This window comes from Hevea brasiliensis, chromosome 12, assembly GCF_030052815.1.
Source record: "Hevea brasiliensis isolate MT/VB/25A 57/8 chromosome 12, ASM3005281v1, whole genome shotgun sequence".
Lineage (NCBI taxonomy): Eukaryota > Viridiplantae > Streptophyta > Magnoliopsida > Malpighiales > Euphorbiaceae > Hevea > Hevea brasiliensis.
Genome location: NC_079504.1, coordinates 35,515,746 through 35,535,110, shown reverse-complemented (window position 1 = coordinate 35,535,110; position 19,365 = coordinate 35,515,746). Strand labels below are relative to the sequence as shown.

Here is a 19,365-nt window from a genome sequence, read left to right as displayed (position 1 = left end):
GAATCGAGTTCCGAAGCTACAAAAACAACCGAGCATCCTCCCTTAGCCAAGTTTGTCGTGTATCATCCGTAGGTGGATCTTTAGTAAGGTGATCATCCTTATCAATGCTACGCAAATAGACCCTAACAGTCTTACTCCACTCCAGGTAATTTGAACCATTAAGTTTGTGTTCCGTGATCTTAGTCATCACCGGAATTGCATCAGAAATAACATTCTTATTGTCTGCCATTTGTTGAGACAAAGAAAACTAACTGAAACGCTAATCCAAAGTGCTTACAGCAGCAAAATAACCTAAAATCACAAATCAAGCAAATACCGAAATAGGATCTGAGAGCCAAACCTCAGAAGTCCTTTAATGGTGTACCGGATCAGGCAACAACACACAGTGGTGGAATAAGGGGGTTGAGGCGACGTCGGCGATGTTGATCGGAGTCGAAACGGCCGGTCGGCGGCCAAGGTCTCTCCTGAGTTGGGTGGTGAGAACAAATAGTCACCCTAGATAGATGACCTGCTCTGATACCTTGTAGAAAAAGATGATTCTCCTTAATTTCAATTAATCTGTACATGGGTATATATATACAATTGATTCCTATAATTGTGTTCTACTAATTAGGAAGAAATCCTAAATAAGAAATCCTAAATAGGAATACAGAATACAGAATATACAAAGAAATAATATAGTGATTGACTTTCCATAACAATTACCAAAAAATGTTGAAGATTTCATTGACATTGTTTCACATAATGCTATGTGGATATGAGTTTGGGAATTGTGCCAAAAAACTATGTGAAGAATCTATTATTTTATAAATGTGTCTATTAATATTCCTGATAGGGAAGCTTGTAAACGGTAGGTTCTTCACCATCAATTGTTGATTTGAAGATATTCAGTAAGACACATTTATATCTAAAAAACTATTTGTCTTGTGCTTATAGTAGCTAACGCAAATATATTTTTGTAACAATTCCATTGAGCTTTTATATTTAATAGCAGGAGGAGGTATTATTGAGAACGAGGATGAAGTCAGGTGCAAGTGGGAGGAAAATATTTGGTCCTAATTAAGAAACAAAATGACAGTCAAAAGGGAATATAACTATTAAATCTTCTCATTTAACATTTGGTAAAGACTAACCCTATAAGAGCACCAAATACAGAATACCATGAAGATGCCATGAACATTATCCTATGTCTTAAAGCAATTATATGGTCTAATGGTTTTCCTTATATGTTCTTGCATTGTAGGCTAATCACTATGAATGTTCCATGTCTCTGGAGAAATTTACCTCTTTTTTCCTTTAAAATTCCTGATATTAGTTGCAATTTCTAATAGCTTGTAGGCAAATCCTTAGAATATCACACTTGTAACCAAATACAACCTGAGGGGTATTTAGAAACAATATTTTTTTATGTTCATATTGAGTAACATGTCCAAAAGTTCCTTAAATTAAATATGTAAATGTATTTATTTTATTGCTATGAGTAATATACCCATTGATTTTGTGATTGAGGGCATTATTATAATCAACTTCACTTACCTTCTGCATCCTAGGTAGGGCTGAGCAGAATTCTGTTTAAACTGAAATAATCGACCAAATTGAACCATTTGATAATTCGGTTTGATTTTATTATTGAAAATCAGTTTATTCGGTTCGGTTTTTGAAGAAAAATTTCAATAAAACCGAGCTGAACAGAATCTGTCAAAAACTGCATTTTTGGGAACTAGGATTGTTGGTGTAATTTCTTCCCGTCTCCTTCAACAAGCTTAATATGCTTCTTCCAAAATGTCGCTGCCCTCAGTCCTTCAAACTCATCTCCCTCCTTTGCTACTAACTCCCTCACTCCCTCTCTTTGCACTAAAATCAATGCTGCCCATGCCCAGCTCGATGAAAAATCCCTCCCCTTCCCTGCATTTCTCTAATTCTCTCTTCTCCAAACCACCAAAACCCTTCAATTTCTTCTGAACCAACTACTCCATGCTCCATCTCTCAAAATCAACACAACAACACTTTCACTGTTTCGCTCACCCATGAATTTGGCCTTCTTTCTCACTATCACAGTAGCATTCGACTGTCAAGGAGACAGATGGCAGTGCTCACTCCTAAGGGGCGATGGTGATGCAACAGTTAGTCACTTAGCCTTTATCATCTTTTGCCTGATCTTGGAGGCCTAAATCCACTTCATCTGAGTTGTTATCTTTGTGGGTTTGGTATTTCTCTTCATCCAGGACTTAGAAGAATCAAATGCCCTCATCTCATTTTGGTTTCCTTTAAAAATATCAGTTGTACCAAATTTGTTATCTTAGCTTTGAACTTCTTTTTGTTCTCTCCTTTTATAATTTAAGTTTCACAGATTCTGTTGAATTTTATTTTTTATCTGGGTTTTGCCTCTTAAAGTTCCCATCCTACTCTCTCTCTCTCTCTCTCTCTCTCTCTCTCTCTATCTGTACTTCTGGTCATGGTTAGGGGTGTGCAAATCGAACCGAACCGAAAAAACCGAAAACCGAAAATCAAAAATTTTAAAACTGAATCAAACCGATTAATAAGAGAAAACCGAACCGAACCAAACCGATAAATATCGGTTCGGTTCGGTTTTAAACCGATCAAACCGAATTTTATAAAATTTCATATTTTCAACATTAAATCTAAATAACAAAAACATAAAAACAAAAAAAATTAGAAATCAAAACTAAAAAATCTTAGGGTTCGGTTCGGTTTTCTTTGATTTTCCTTGATATATATATATATATATATATATATATATATATATAATTTCGGTTCGGTTCGGTTTTTTTTTTCATTTTTACCGAACCGAACCGATTAACCGAAATTATCAAAAATTATAAATCGAACTGAACTGATTGAATTTTAAAACCGAACCGATTGAACCGAATTGATTCGGTTTGGTTCGGTTTTTCGGTTTAAACCGAATTCTGCTCTCCCCTGGTCATGGTGACTAGTGGGAGTTCTGGATTGCTCATTAAGGTTTCTTCAATATTTTGTTTGATATGTGTTTCATTAGGACTACAATCATTTGATAGATTGTGGATCCTTCACCAATAAGTCAATGGGGGCCCGTGCTTTTTACCTTTAATCAAATTTATTCTAACCTCCTTTCAACCTTGCACATCACTTTTTCTGTTTCAATTGTTAATGATATTCTTTGTTTTGTTGATGGGATAATTATTCATGGGTAGCAATTGATGATTGAGAATCATTGGAGAATGGAGATTGAGAGAAAAGAGAAAATTGGGATTGGGAAACAATGATTATGGATTCTCTTAAAACTGAAACCATTGAACCGAACCGAATTAATTTGGTTTGGTTTGGTTCGGTTCAGTTCTTTATTAAATTGGTTTTGGTTCAGTTTTATATTTTAAAGGGTTCGGTTTATTCGGTTTGATTGGTTTAGTTCAGTTTTGGACCGAACTGACCAATCGCTCACACCTACCTAGCTACTACCAAAACACAGTCATGTTAGTTATTCTTGAATAAGTTATCTAGAATTCATTCTTCCAAGGAAAGTAATTTCAGGTGAGAATATTACATTTCTGCAACCAAATGCTACCTTACTGTAGTAAAACAATGTAGATAATAAGCCTCACAATACAACAGCACATAAGGCAAATATTAGGGTTTGATATCATATTAGGCCTGTGCTCTAGCTGTAATAGTTAGGGTAAAAAGGAAAACAAATTTGAGGTAGGAACTCATGCAAGATAAGTTAAAAAAGAATTGCAGGAAAGATTCTTGAAGTAACCAAGTTTGTAGTTGAAAAGAAAAAGACAAAAAAGGGTAACCAAATTTCACCTCCAGTCTAAGCAAAAGAATTAATTTTGACCTCGAGTAACAGCATAAATTTTATTGTCTATCCATAATTAACATTTGTAAACAGATGAAAATCCCAGGAAATAGTTCTTGCATCTTATCTTAGTAAAAAGTGGGTATTCCAGCATTATGAATGTAAGAAAGAAAATGAATGTGTGAAAGCTATTAACAAAAGGATGCTGCCTACCGGGTTATTCTTATTCCTTTTATGATCAAGATGGGGACCCATCACCAATGTCTCCTTGAGAAAATGCCTTTGTGGTTTCCATAATCATTTGTTTCATCTAAACTTTTTCAAATTAAAATTTTTTATGACATTTCTTGCTTGAGCATTGTCATTCATTTTGGCTTCATCTGAGTTCGTTCTCTCCCACCCCCCATCTCCCCCACACACCGCAATCCCCCCCTTCCCCCCTCCCCCCCCAACTAAAAACTCTATTTTTGTCTATTCCAGGCAAAGGTCACGAATATTGGGAGGAGGAAAATATTAATGAAGAGATGCCAGCTTGTCGGCAAATGTTCAACATTTTTCACCCATTTGACCCCGTTGCATATAGGTTTGCTTTCTCCTATCATAATTAAAATTGTTGAACTCTCCTATTTTGTTGTTTTATTCGTGAGATAGTTGGCATCGCGTAGCTTTGGTGAATGGTCTGCAAAGAGCTTGGAATGAACCTTTAATATGATAATATCTCTTCCAAGCTTGGAGAAGCATAGAATATAACCCTGGACTCTTCCATTATGCTTTCTAATAATGTTTTGGATGGAAGCATATGTGTTTTTCTTTCTTGGTGTGGGAGTATATGATATCTTTAATTTGGAACACCTTATGGATGCTATTTTGGATTTTTATACAGAGTAGAACCACTTGTTTGTAAAGAATACATCACTAAACGTCCAGTTATTATTCCTTATCACAGAGGTGGAAAAAGGTTGCATATTGGCTTTCTGGTAAGGCCCTCTAAAAATTTGATAATTGTGTATTAAATGGCCTTTTCTCCTATTTGATATGCTCTTACTATGTTCTGCAGGGATTTAAAGAAGACTTAGCTGCTCGTTCTCAGGCAATGATGGATCACCTAAATTTTGTAAAGGTCTATATTGAACATTACTTACAAATTTTATTGTTTATAAATTCTTTTTTGCATGAGCCAAAATGTTGCTGCCATTTTTTTCCTTCCTTCCTTGTGCTAGAGATATGCTTGAATACTATTTTTCTGACCTGGGAAAGTGGGGAAAGAAAAGGTTGATACTGAGTTTTTTTTTTTTGGTATGCTTTCAGTCTGATTGACTTGATAAATGAATTTGCTAAATTTATTAATTCATGCAGATTCACTTATCAACTTGACTTTAGTATGTGGTTTCAGAAACGTCCAGACCCATCATGTATTGTCCTGATTGCAAAGGAATTTGCCTCTGGCAATATGGGATCCACCCAGTTGTGTTGAATATTGATGCATATTGGATGTATCATCTGGTGCAAAGCAAGATACACAGTGACACTTCAGCCATCTTATTAAAAACAGTTAGGAAAAAAAAAATCTCACTTGGTTTAGGATGTTAGGTTTCTGACAATGAGAAGAACCGTGCCATTTCATGAAACCCAGCCTTTGTACTCCTTGAGTTCTCCGCCTTTCTTCAAATTTGGTTAACTTTGTGATGTAGTATTGGAAGAGGATTAAACTTAGGAATTATATTCATTGTAGAATTAAAAAGTTTAGAGTTCTATTATTTAGGAATTCTATTATTATTATAGTATTTTTAAAGGATTCCTAATTAGTATATGATTAGGGTTTCTTGTTTAAAGATTTATCATTACATTAGTAATAGGACTGGTTATTTTACTATAAATACATGTGTTATCTAGGGATTTTGGCAGATTTGATTATTATTATTATTGAGATATAATTAAATTTTTGAGAATTTACTTCTCTAGAGAATTTGTTTCTCTTGATTCTTGTGTTCTTGTTCTACATCACTTGGTTTATTTTTTAAGCCGAACATAACTATATTTTGACTTCAAGAGTCTGTATTTATTGGATTTGAGGTGTTTATTTGAAAATTTTCACCTTATTTTAGTTGTTTTGGTATATTTGGTTTAAACTGCTATACATTGTTATATCTATAGCATTGTGATTTTATTTGCACAATTTGGTTGGATATATTCAAAATAATGAGACAATATTGGACTGCACTGTGAATTTTGAAAAAGAAATTGTAAAATGACTTCTATCAACATTAAAACAAAAATTTAATCAAGTATGCAATATATTAACACTATTAGTATATAAATAAATTATTAATTGAGTATTCATAAACATCAGTTTTATAAAACATAGTTATTCATTAAAGAAAAAACTAAACAGTTAACTTTTATTGATTAATGTGTAGCAAAAATCAAAATAAAACTCAATTAAGCTTGACCTATGGTTCAGTTGATGCTTTATTAATGTTTCACAAGTAGCTGAGATAACAATAAGTTTGTGTTTGGTTTCTTTCCATGCTTGACAGAATATCAAAATGCTAAGTTATTCTCTTTAAACAGGTCAAAGTGCTTACAGCATGCCAATCAAGAAGCATGGATGGCCTAGAAGGTAAAAGAATTTTCATTTGTTGTGCTGGTGTCACTTATCTTTCAATTTCACTGCACTATCTGCCTTTATTTGTTGTGCTGGTGTCACAAATAATATTATGTTTCAGAGGGAGAAGAGAATGTTCATGAAAAGGAAGAGAGGACTTATGGCTCTTTAATGATGGAGAGATTAACTGGAAGTGAAGAAGGGCGGATTGATCACACACTTCAAGTATGTTATACGTTACATGCCAGTGTTCAAAGCCTTAGTTTTGTTTCCCATCCATGGGATATCTTATAGACTTATGGTCCCAACTCCCATCTGAAGGGCTATTATGGTTCCTTTCTCTATATAAGATAGTTTTCCTATATGTGATGAATGTCATATTATACTGCTGATTTTGCCCTGATGTTAGTTTTATGTTAATTGTGTAGGATAAGACATTTGAACATCCATATCTACAAGCTATTGGATCGCATACGTAAGTGATTTATACTTTTACCAACAATTTTATTAAACATAATATGGGTTTATACTTCTGGTTTTGTCTGAGCAAAACATGAATCTTGTGAATTTCCTTATAATTTAGGAGTTGATGGCATTCGATTTCTATTTTTGATAATTTAACTTGGAGTCTCACGTATAGGGAATGTCCCTTTTTTTTTTTAGATTTGCCTTCATAGAATTTCTACTTTAGGGTTCTGAGTAATTTCTTATTTAGGAGTTTTTTAATGTTCACTAGGCAATTTTAACATCTGGAGATTGTTTTGTCAGAAAATTTCATAGTGAGGACTGAAGAGTACCAACAAGTTTAATTGGACATGAAAGAGCAAATGATTGTTTATAAAAAACTATGTAGTTATGCCTGGGACCATTATCAAGAAGCTAAGCCAAGGAAAAGAGTTGTTGGTTAGTTGCATTAGTTAGCTGATCAGTAGTTACTCCTGTTGGAATATCACTTATGGGAATAAGTCCATATCACTTGGTAGTTACTCATGCTGATTTTTTGTGTTGGTTAGTTGTATTAGTTAGCTGATCAGTGGTTAGGGCATATATGTGTTGGCAAATCAAACCAAAATGGCTTAGGCCATTTGGTTAATGGAAAGTCTAGTTTCAAGCCTAGTTCAGTCTGTAGCTTGCCAGTTTGATATTCACACTCTTTGGGTCATAAATCTTAACATGGTATTAGAGCAGGTCAAGGCCCGGTTTCGGTTTTGGTTCAATTTCCCGATGTTTCTGCTACGTTTCAATTTCAATTTCAGGTTTCAAGTGTCAATTGGATGTCCTGGTTGCCACTTGAGAGGGAGTGTTGAAATATCACTTGTGGGGATAAGTCTCATATTGGTAGTGTATAAGAAAAATTAAAGGGCATATAAACCAAAATGGCTTAGGTCATTTTGGTAATGGATAGCCTAGTTTCAAGCCTAGTTAGCATAGTTTGATATTCACACACTTTGAGTCATAAATCTTAACAACTCATAAGTCATAAATAATAAATAAGAGAATTGAGTTGTAATTGGGGCATTCAAGATTAATCAATGACAAATGTCTCTTCCTAAATTCTCTCTCTCTCTCTCTCTCTCTCTCTCTCTTCTCCTCATTAAGGCTTAATCTGAAGATTCCCATTTCGTATGCTTGCATTGTGACATATATGCGGATTCATTAAAAGCAAAAGTTTAGCTAAGTGAAGCTTGCTTATTCTCATTGATTCTTCAAGTTCCAATGAAGTACTGAAATCATCAAACGGTTTATTAAAGCTTAATCTGAAGACTTCCATTTCATATGCTTAAATTGTGACGCATGTGAACTCATTAAAAGTGCAAGTTTTGATAAGTGAAGCTTACTCATTCTCCTTGATTTTGAAATTGTACATTACTCAAGTTATCACATGCATATGCTTCTTTTCAAAAGGTGATATTGTCCCCATCATCCCAAGCATTCATCATATTATTTAGATTGGTTTCTAGTTTTCTTCATTGGCTATTATCAGCTTAAGGATGTCATTGTCAATTAAATCTTCTCGAGTCTCTCAGCATTAAACCTGATCTTTTTGTGTGAAGCCTGAACTAGATGGGTGAAATATTTCCTTGCACATTATCGTTTATTTTGTTTGTTATCACCTATTGCATTACCTTTACGTTGTAATTGCATCATTTGTTAAGGGATTGAATTGTTATCAAAATCCATACTACGCTGGATTTTTTTACCCTTAAAAAAATGTTATCTACTGGAAACTATAATTCTATCGATTTGTTTGTAATTTTTATTTACGGTTCCATTTTGTTGTAGCAAAGAAATTGGTTTTCCCCTAATTAGTGAGTCCTGATGTGCAGAAACTACTGGAGGGATTACGATACTGCTCTGTTCATTTTGAAACACTTGTATAAGGATATACCAGAAGATGCCAACTTACTTGAGTTATCTAGTGGACACAACTCAAAAGATGAGAGTAGTTCCACAGGGTGGACTGATCAAAGGGAGACCAAAGAGGAGGAACTTCCTTTGACGTTCTCCAACAGAATGATGGTTAAAAACTTCTCGAGGAAAGCCAAAAAGTTTATGAAGAGAACTTAAGGGCTAACAGGGCTTGGTGCACTCATTATACATTCCAATGAGGACCAAATCATTGTCCAGTTGGAACAATATCCAAATGAAGTTGATAGACATGCTATGGTTGGAATTAGAAGAATTATCAGAAAGGATATACACTTTGAAGCATACGTGGTAGTTGCAATTTTAGTTAACGAGTAATTAGTAGTTTCTCATGCAGCAGTAGGCCTGTTCTTTTGTTTAATTCCGTATATAAAAGGAAAGATAGGAAGCCATGAACCATGTATTGAACTTACCACAGTGAAATTTAGGTGGTTTGTGAATGATGTACCTGTACTGCAAAAAGATTTGAAAGCTGTAGCATGTAGATAAAACTGTACACTTCAAAGTTGTGTATTACTGGTTATAACTATGGAAATGGCCATTTAACCTAGTTAATATACACTATTCTGGGTGATTATACATTCGACCAACAAAAAAAATAATGCAATGTATATGTTGAATTCATCATGAATAAAATGACATTTATTAACTGGTTAGGAGTATATATTCAGGTGTAAGTAAGATCTACTCCTCAAATTGCTTCTCCTCCTAAAATTGAAGTTAAATTGATGCACATTAGCCAATTGACTTGAAATTTAAACTAATAAATTAAAAGATTTAATTAAATGAAGAGTCCCTTCAGATGCCAAATTCCCTATAGAAAGACCTTTAATTTATTTTCTTCCTTTTTCCACAGTCTTTTGCCTAGGTTTGGGCAGTTAGGTTTTGAGCCAAAACCGGATTGGTGGTTCTGTTTCGAAGAGCTGAGAATCCGGAATTGAATTAAATGGCTTTTCTCTATTTCAATTCAGTTCAATTTCAGTTTTGTTTAATCTGGTTCAGACTCGAGACTAATGTGACAGTTCAGTTTTTTTAAAAAAATTAGAAAAAACAATGTAATTTTTAATTTGAAATTGAATTGAATATGTCAAAATCGATTTAATTCAATTTAAAATAATTAATCAAATTTGAATTTAACAAATTCCAATATGAATTCAACTAGCTAGGTCTATTTTAATTCGATTTTGATACAAACTCAGACCAGGACATTTTTACTTTTGCCAAATGAATTGTCCTTGCTTCCAACTAGCGTTGACCATATGATCGAAACCTATAAAAGCTTATTGCTCTAGAATGACACCACTGTTGCCCGGCAACCTTAGGATAAAGCATAGCTACCATTACAAATTTCATACGTTGTATCCATCCAAATAATGGCTTTTGAAGCACTTTAGCTTTAATTAATGCCATGCATTTACTCTTTACTATGCCAGTGCAATAGGCCCTTTTTCAATTATCTCGAAATTAAAATTTTATAAGAATTCAATTTAATTGATCAATTAGAATGAAAGAATTTAATTTTTTTTTAATTTAAAAAATTTTAATTAAAAAAATTAAGTATGATTGAGTGAGAATTCAATTGAATTATTTTCTTACAAATGATTTATTCCAAACGAATCCTTTATTATAAACATTTAAGAGAGTTAGCTCTCTCCATGTAGGTGTACTTTGAATATATGGAAGTGAATCCCCATTCAGTCTCTAAAATTTCTATCAAATAAAGTCCCCGAAAGATAGGAGGAAGTGATGAGATTTTCTTGCTTAAATCCAGTCAATATGAACTCAAAATAAAAGATATATAGTAGGACCTATCTATTTAATACCTAGATCTTATATATTTATGTTTTGGGTAAATGTCGGATCTAAACAAGAATTACCCGAAGTGATGATACTTCATCCATGTGAAAGATTTGATCCTCCTTTGAAGCCATTACAGATAAATTGCATAGGAAATACATGCTCTCTATCAAAGAACATAATGTCTTCTCATCAAATGTAGAACTTGCAAGTTCAATTTAGTCTTTCCAGGTAGTAAATTTGCCCAGCTTAAATAGTTGAAATCATCAACTGATCACTGAGATTAAACTAACCATCAACCGACCACTGAGATTAAAATGTCAATGTTTTTGTTGCAATCTCTTAAATTGGGACAAATTCAACTTGCAAGAATCTTGAAATTGAACCAATATGAACTGAATATAACATCCATGGTTCTTTCTCTAGAACACACACACAGAATGGAGCAAAGACATGATCTTTTTTCCTCTACCACTTCCTGGTAGATGAGGTCCTTGAACACTTGACAAAGTTCTGTCATTCAGAGGTTGAACGAGCAAGTTCTTGCATAAAATCAAGCATTTTACATGGTTATGCTTCTGGCTTACTGGCTTGGTTATGCAGAGCTTGAAGCATACTTCCAAAACCAAGTTCCAGAAAGGAGCTTTCTGCACGCCTTCTTCTGGCATTGTCTCTTTTATCCGCTTCTACTCATACTTTAGAACACTGCTGTTTGAATTGACGACTGACATATCAATCACAGTAAGCTTCTAGATCATGCCATAATTATATCATGACAAACCTTGCTTAAAATTATGAATACACTCATTCATCCAAATCAGTAACAGGCACATGACCACCCGAGATCAACGAACTGTAGATCTAGCGCAACATGTGCTACAGTTTATTGACACAATATTCATGTTAATCATACAATGCTTTTTTAAGCATACACAAATTCATTCTGACATGCAATACAATTTGTACACAAATTCTTTCTTGATCCAATATACAGTCCAGACATCACACACATTTTATTTGAGAAGAAAAACAGCAAATAGATTCCTTCATTACTCCTTCAAGCTGAAGATGATGTTCTTTGGAGCAAAAGAGGCCGGTTTCTTTTCTCAGTCTGCAGGCAAATGTGACAGGACAATTTATTAAGAGGAATTATGAATCTTACCTAAACTTTCAGCAGATTGAATTTTTTATGTTTGTGCTTATGTGTTCAAATTATGCATGGAATCTCACCTCCACACTACAAAATCTCAATATTTGGGATGTGCTGATCTTTGCTTTCCTTGTCATTTATGCTGCCTACAAGTCTTGAAGAACTTGATGACAATAATAGAGTTTGGAGAATGGCTAGAGATTCAATACCTTGAGGCAGTGCATTTAACGTCTTGCAGGAGGCAAGACATAATAGCTGGATATTTGGCATTGTCCCCTTCTCTATAGTTATTAATCTCAGCTGAGGGAAATTAGACAACCATAAACTTCTAAGCTTAAGAAAGCCCCCAGAGAAATGTAGCTCTTCTCCAACAAAGGCATTATCTAGATCAAGATTTCCCAAATGAGGTAGATCTGCAATGTGATGGAGAATATCTTCCTCTAATCTAGACCAATGCAAATACAAACATGTCAAGTGCTCAAGTGATTTAAACCAACACGGTACTCTTTCCAGTTTCCCAACCAAAATCAGCTTTTGAAGCAGGGGTGGGGGTGTTTTCAATGCGTCCACTCGAAGGAACTCTGCTTCATCGCTTGCCATAAGAAACAAATAGCGTAGTAGTTTCAGATTCTGGATTGAAGAGCACAAGACCATCTCATCTACAGCTCTCAAATTTGAAATGCCCATTCTGGTCAATTGGTTCATGCTCCCAAGTTGCCTTATTACATCACCTTCTGTTTCAACAAAAGACATGACTTGCAATTTCTTCAACTTGTTAATTTTAAATGGAGCTCGAGTACCTCTCACATATCGAAAATCATGGTCAGGCCCACGATTATAATGATACATAATTAGATTTTGTAAGTTTTGCAACTCAGCTACTCCTTTTGGAAGTTTCTTAATTTGTGTGTCTCTAATGTTCAAGGTCTCAAGGTTACGAAGTTTTCCGATGCATTGAGGAAGCTCTGCCACTTGGGTTCCTTTCAAGTTCAAGTACCTTAAGTTGAATAGAGTCTCTAGCCCATCTGACAATTTCTCAATCCTAGCATCTTCCAAATCCAAGACCCTCAACAATTTGAATTTGGATAGCAGTGTATTTTGGAAACAAATGTGCTTCACAAACACAAACAAAGAACGAAGTTGTGACATACCTCTGTATGATTCAGAGTCCCCATCAGCGGTAAGGATAGACAAGCGGCGCGCTTTACTTGCCCCAGTCACTACTCGTACATCATAAACAGTGCAGAAATTTTCCCTCTCTGATATTGACAGAGCAAGCTCCCGCAAAACATCATGCATCTTGCATGCTTTTGGCCTTCCAGATTGATTTCTCAATACAACTTGAAGCATGCTCCGATAAATAAGTTCCATTAGATAGCTCTCAGCTACTTCTGCTGGGGTAATCCTATTAACTCCTTGAATAAATCCTTCAGCTATCCATAGTCTAATAAGCCTTTTACGTCGAATTATATAGTCTTCTGGGAAAAGGCAACAATATAAGAAGCAATGCTTAAGTGGGTATGGCAAATCATTGAAACTAAGCAACAAAATGCTCTTGACTACTTCCAGCATCTGATTATTGTTTAGCTGCCAGTTCAAGTTATCATAAACACTCCTCCACTCTGTTATTGACTTTTTGGAAGACATGAGACCGCCCAAAGCCACAACTGCAAGAGGTAGGCCTTTACATTTTCCCAACAGTTCTGATGCCAAAAGTTCAAGCTCTCTTGGACAAGATTTATCAGGATAACTTGAGAATGCTTTCTTGCAAAAGAGATGCCAGGCCTCACTCCCCTTCAGTGGTTTAATATGGAAAATATAGCTTATAACACCAGAAGAAAAAGAACCTACATCTTCTTTTCTTGTTGTAAGCATGATCCGACTTCCAAGCTGATTATCTGGAAGTGCTACCTTTATTACCTCCCATAGATTTGTATCCCACACATCATCCAAGACAACTAGGTATTTCTTCAAATCTAAGTAGCTTCTAAGAATATTTACAAGCTCTACATAGTCTTTGCTACTCAAGTCAGGAGGCTGCTGTTCCTTCCTTGACTGGTGGAACTCTTTGATCAAGCTTCTAAATAATTCATCTCTTATATATGTTTGAGAAATGGTAATCCACGCGTAGCAGTCAAAATGGGACTTCACTGTTTCATTATTATACATCTTGGCAACCAGTGTTGTCTTTCCCGATCCCCCCATTCCAACCACTGAAATAAGAGTTTGCTGCAATTCTCCATCCATTAGTGATTCCTCCAACAATCGACTTTCATCTTTGATCCCTACAATATCATCTTCTTTGATGAAAAGTGATGAATCCCTGTGGTATGATGCCCATTTCTGAGCAAGATCTTTGGAATTCACGCCTTCAACATTATTAACAATATATCTCTGCCTCCACTCTGGAATGACTTTGATGATGTTATTGATCTTCTGCACATCAAAGTTTTTTAGGAGTTCGAATCATTTGATGAAGGAACCGAGAGAAACGGCCGCCACAGCGTTGCTGATGTATGTAATACACGAATTCATCAATGATGTCTTCAACTTGGTAAGCTGTGTCCCTCACATTTGCCACCCATGTCTTCTCTCCTTCAGAGTTCAGTTGCTTTCTCTCAGCATCCTCTAAAAAAGATTTCATGCTTTGTAGTTCACTCCTGAGATTGTTTAATTCATCATGGATGCTTCCCAAAAATGATGCTTCATTCTGAAGAGCAGACGTTATTATATCAATCAGATGGTTAACTGCAGCTGAGGCCATGTTGGTCTAGTATGTTCATTTCTTTTCCAGACTGCCATTATGGGACTGCATTAAGCACAATGTTTTAGCTCAGAACCAGGAGAACGAAAGTAAAGGAATTCCAAGATTTCATCATTTACATTATGAGCTATTTTTAAATGCTTAGCCAAATTTGAAGCTAGTATCCATTTATTTAATAGGCTAATTAACAAGAATTATAAGAATTGTAGATCGCATAAAACCTAATTGTGTAAGTAGGTAGAAAGTCATTTTAGGAAAAAAAAATCTCTATTGAGTACTTAATTAATTATTGGTGGTTCATTTCCCAAGTTAGCTATAAGTTGTTATTTTTTCTACATTTAAACACATGTGAATGAATAGTCACAATCCACTCCTGACTGAGCACTAATGCAGCACCTAGAGTTAGTTTGGGGTGGCCGGTGGCCGAAAGATAAAAATTGCCACAATATTTATTATTAAACACAAGATTGCATCCACTGAATAAATACCTTGTGCATTATTCAGATGCCTACAAAATCCAGAAAGAGGCCAAAAAAATCTAAAAAATTTTACTATGTTTGAATTATGTTCATAAATGATCAAGAATTATTATGTTTTTCTCATGGTGTTATTTGGATCTAAAATAGATTGTGATTTGTGTGCAACATTTTCATCTAAACTCTATGTCATGCTATTCATACTTGTTCAAATTATCAAAATATGGCATAAAATAGATCAGATTCTGTGGCAGAGTTGAAATTAAGCATCAATAATACTTGCACAGCTCCAAGAGCAAGCACTTGCCCTCTAAACTAGCAAACACAAGTAAAAAGGGTGGATCTTCATGACAGATACAGTATTTCGTTGCAAACATGTTGAACAAAAATCTGATGGATTTTCATCTAAAAATTTGCGATTCCATTACTTCAACCACTCTAAAATTTTCTTAATATACTGAAGGATACCAAGCCAATTAAATCAACAAATTTTCAGTCTAAAAGCTTCATGTCAGGATTCCCAATTTTTCAATTTGCTTTATACCAATATATAGAACCAATAATATTATGTAAAAATCCCAAAACATTTAAAACAGTTTAAAATTATATTGTAAAACATTGAAAAAATGTATCTTCATTAAACCACATTTTAAGATATGGATGCTTTGATAAATTTTTGTTTCACACACCAGGCTAAATCCATGCTTTAGGTAACCTTGAACTAGTTGTTTTTCTTTTGGTGGGATAGGCAAGGATAAGAACTTTTATTAGAAAGAAGAAATATGAAGCAGAAAAGGGTGTATCAAGAACAGAATAATGAAATTAAAACTCTATGCCCAAAATGTGCATTTTCATTGAATGGATCTACTTCAGAACTTTTAGAGGCACCAAAATAAAATCCACGAAACATAGTCAATCACAAACTCAAATACATAGTACGAAAATAAACATTCACAATCAACCAAACAATGCACTGAGATTATCACACATTGACTTGGGATAAAGTGAAAACCTTGAGGAAGAGTAGGAGATAACATATTGATAAGAGAAGGAACATTGCACGTAAGCAAAGAAGGCCAATTCGAATGCACAAATTGAATGTCTAGTTATCCTGCCAGCGCCGTTGTAATGCTATTGCATTGTTTCTCTCTTTTTCTTCTTCATCTTCTTATTCTTTTACTACATTGTTTTCCTTTTCCCTCCTTTCTATCATTGACCAACAAACCACACCTTTTTCCCTCTTTGCTTGGCAATATCAAGTTTGTGACCTTGTCTTCTTTCTTACTGTGACAAGAAATCAGATAAAACTCAGCCACTTAGTCAACATGTATACAATTGAAGTTTCAAAAAAATAAAATATATACCATTGAATTGTCAACAATTTTGTATTCAAACAATTGCTTACAGCACAAACTGTTGACTTCCTTACAATGACAATAATTATTGTCCATTACATGACTTTTTCCCATTCAGCATTACAAAAGGCGAGGTGTATGCATTACTTTAATATGCATACTATCGTTTGAAGAATCTTCAATTTATTTGCTTATACACTTTCTGTAAATAAATATTTAAGAGGCATTGATTTTGCCCATATGAACAAAGGCCTATTTGCACCTCCAAATAATTTCGTATTTCATGTTAATGAATATAAGTTGCCTCTGTGATTCAGCAACTCAAAATCGCAGAGTGATTTAGATACCCTCCAAAATAGCATAGCTGCCAAATTCAATTAATTGTGATTTTGTGTGATTATGCCCATATAAACAGTTAACCATAGTTATTAAAGGCTCAAGGTACACTAAGGCACCAAAGGGGTCCTGGAGTCTAGGCACAAGGCGTAAGCATGTGCCTAAGCAAGGTGAGACGCAAAAGTGGAAAAAAAATTTAAAATCCATGTAAGTCAAATAAATGTGATACTTTTCCTTTTTCCTTTAGCATATATCTTGAAAAAGGTGTAGATGTAATATTTAAAAAAAAAATAATAATAATAACAGGGTGGTAGTGTTGAAAATGGAAAAATGGGAGGTTTGCAATTTTGGGTGTATTAGTTTGAAGAGATTTTGATGACTAGTTATCATCGCTGATACTAACTTAAAAAATTTCTTAGTGGGTCAATAAACAATTCTTATAGATCGGCAAATATCAAGATTAAGTGGAAGTGCTTTTTGTCAATAGAAGTGCTCACTAAAGATGAAAATAAAGAAGGCATGTCTTTCTAGAGCCTTGTGCCTGGAACAAAGGTGCACACCTAGGCGCATGAGACGCTAGGGTTGGAGCATGTTGAGCCTTGAGCCTGAGGTTCGCCTTCAATGATTATGCAGCTAATGATTCTCAAATGCACATTATAATATACTGGAGAGGCATAACAACTTTTTTGACACAAGTTGATAAGCAGAAATTGAAAATTCAACAATAAGCTCAGCCAAAGACTTAGAAATGTGGACCACAATAAACAAATCTCAACTATAGTAGATTCTTAAGTCTTCAATATGCAGCTTCTGCCAAAACTCCGGCATGATTGGTGGCAGTGCAGAAAAGTTGACTAAATTATTACAATTGGTCATATTACAGAACTTTCTTTTTCCAATGTTTTAAAACAATCAGAATATTCACTTACTAATAACAAATTAACTTAATTAACAAGTTTTCATTCTATCAAAGTCAATAGCATTATTGGGGCCAATATTCGAGGTTGTCATTCACACCCAAAATATTCATTCAACCAAAAGCCAAAATAGATGTGCATAGCAGAAATAAAAACAATGTCTATTAAGTACTGTTAAATTAATCATAAAAAAAAAATTAAAATAAGAAATCAAAACAAAATCAATCTGCTTACCCAAATTACCACTCTTTATGGGCCTTCGCCGCTAAAGCCAGAAACATGGAAGATTCCCGAATGACAACTTTCTTCTTCTTCTCCATTTGGCTTTGAAGCGAAGGACCTTCTGCTGGTATTGGTAATGCATTTCACCGCTTTCGTGAATGGAATCGCCGAGAACATCAGAAATCCGTCTAGCTTTGAGCAGAACAAATTAAAACAATGAAGTTCTATCTATCAGTAGAGGATTTGAGATACAATTAAAAACACGAGAATAGATATAGTTATGCGCAAGGTACCTCTTGCCATGAAGCTTTTCGCATGGTGTAGAAGAGTCGCGCCGGTGGTCCGTTGAGGAGGTTTCGCGGCCACGAATTTTGAGCCTGGCGTGAAGAAAGATGACGTAAGTGTGAACAGATGCGATTCCGTTGAAAAGGGTAATTGCATATATATGGTAATTGCATATATAGTCCCTGAACTTTAGGACATATTTCATGCCAGTCCATCAATTTAAAAAAAAAATAAACTTTAATTTTTTTTTTATTACAAAAGTTCCTCTTACCTGTTTTATTTGCCAGAAAGTTAAAATTACCTAAATACCCCACTCATAATACTCCTTTTTTTTTTTAATGCATGTAATTAATACTCTGTAAATGTTAAGAATATAATTATTTAATTATAGAAACATTTTTTTTTATTTTTATTTATTAATTTAAAATTTCAATATTTTTAATTAAATATAAAAATATTATTAGAAATTTAAGGTATATATATATATTTAAAGTTTAATTTTAAAAATTAAAATTTAATTAATTAAATTTATTTATATTACTAAATATTTAATTACATTATATTATTTAATTTAATTTAATTGTAATGCAGCTTCTTCACTCTAATACCATTGTGGTGATTGGATCAAAGTAGGAAAGCTTGCAGCTTCTCATTTCTCTCTTATAGCAAAAAACTGGTGGCCCTAGAGATGGAGACAGGGGGACAAGGTGGCCTTGGCTCCCCAAAAGATTTGCAAAATTTTTTAATACATGTGCTAAAATTTCAATTTTTATTAATAGTTTATTTATAATTTATAAATTATGATTTAAATTGATACATTAAAATTATTTTATTGTCATTAAATAAATAAAAAAAAAGTTTAATTATAAATGAATTTTTTAACTTTTATAAGTGCAAATTAAAATTTAATTGGCAGTTATTATTTAAAAATTAAATATAAGTCAATACAATAATTTCCTACATAATCTAAAGTCATATTTTTCATTTTTTATTTGTCTCTCTCTTATTACGTGGGTATAATTTTTTTTTCTTTCAATGTGTTTGACATTGAGTTTTTTAAGTTGAAATTATTCTAAATAAAAACATTATTTTTAGATATTTTTTTTTAAAATAATTTAAAAAATTATTTTATTATTTTAATATTTTTATTATTAAAATTAATTAAATTTAATTTTTTATAATTTTTTAATACCATTCAACTAGTATATTAAAGAAAATAATTTTTTTAATAA

General features: G+C 33.8%; 2 protein-coding genes across 4 annotated transcripts in view; one reads left to right on the top strand and one right to left on the bottom strand.

Moving 5' to 3' along the window:
- The window catches only part of LOC110644460 (phospholipase SGR2), a 33,637-nt gene extending 24,229 nt beyond the window's left edge, over positions 1-9,408 (top strand). For 2 of the 3 annotated variants that reach the window (XM_021797237.2, XM_021797238.2), the window contains exons 15-21: positions 4,280-4,382; positions 4,683-4,776; positions 4,857-4,919; positions 6,371-6,419; positions 6,526-6,629; positions 6,833-6,879; positions 8,732-9,408. In XM_021797237.2, coding sequence (XP_021652929.2) covers positions 4,280-4,382; positions 4,683-4,776; positions 4,857-4,919; positions 6,371-6,419; positions 6,526-6,629; positions 6,833-6,879; positions 8,732-8,972 — 701 coding nt within the window. In that variant the 3' untranslated portion in view covers positions 8,973-9,408. Of the gene's footprint in view, positions 1-4,279; positions 4,383-4,682; positions 4,777-4,856; positions 4,920-6,370; positions 6,420-6,500; positions 6,630-6,832; positions 6,880-8,731 lie in introns of all 3 variants that reach the window. The other variant, XR_002492827.2, reaches the window with a different exon arrangement.
- A 2,006-nt stretch (positions 9,409-11,414) lies between these two features.
- Positions 11,415-18,287, bottom strand: LOC110644462 (disease resistance protein RPM1). Its single transcript, XM_021797239.2, is given in 5 exon segments — positions 11,415-11,739; positions 11,859-14,224; positions 14,226-14,587; positions 17,861-18,040; positions 18,142-18,287. Coding segments are annotated over 2 exon segments (2,676 nt in total). The 5' UTR covers positions 14,543-14,587; positions 17,861-18,040; positions 18,142-18,287; the 3' UTR covers positions 11,415-11,739; positions 11,859-11,865.
- Between the last annotated feature and the right edge of the window lie 1,078 nt (positions 18,288-19,365).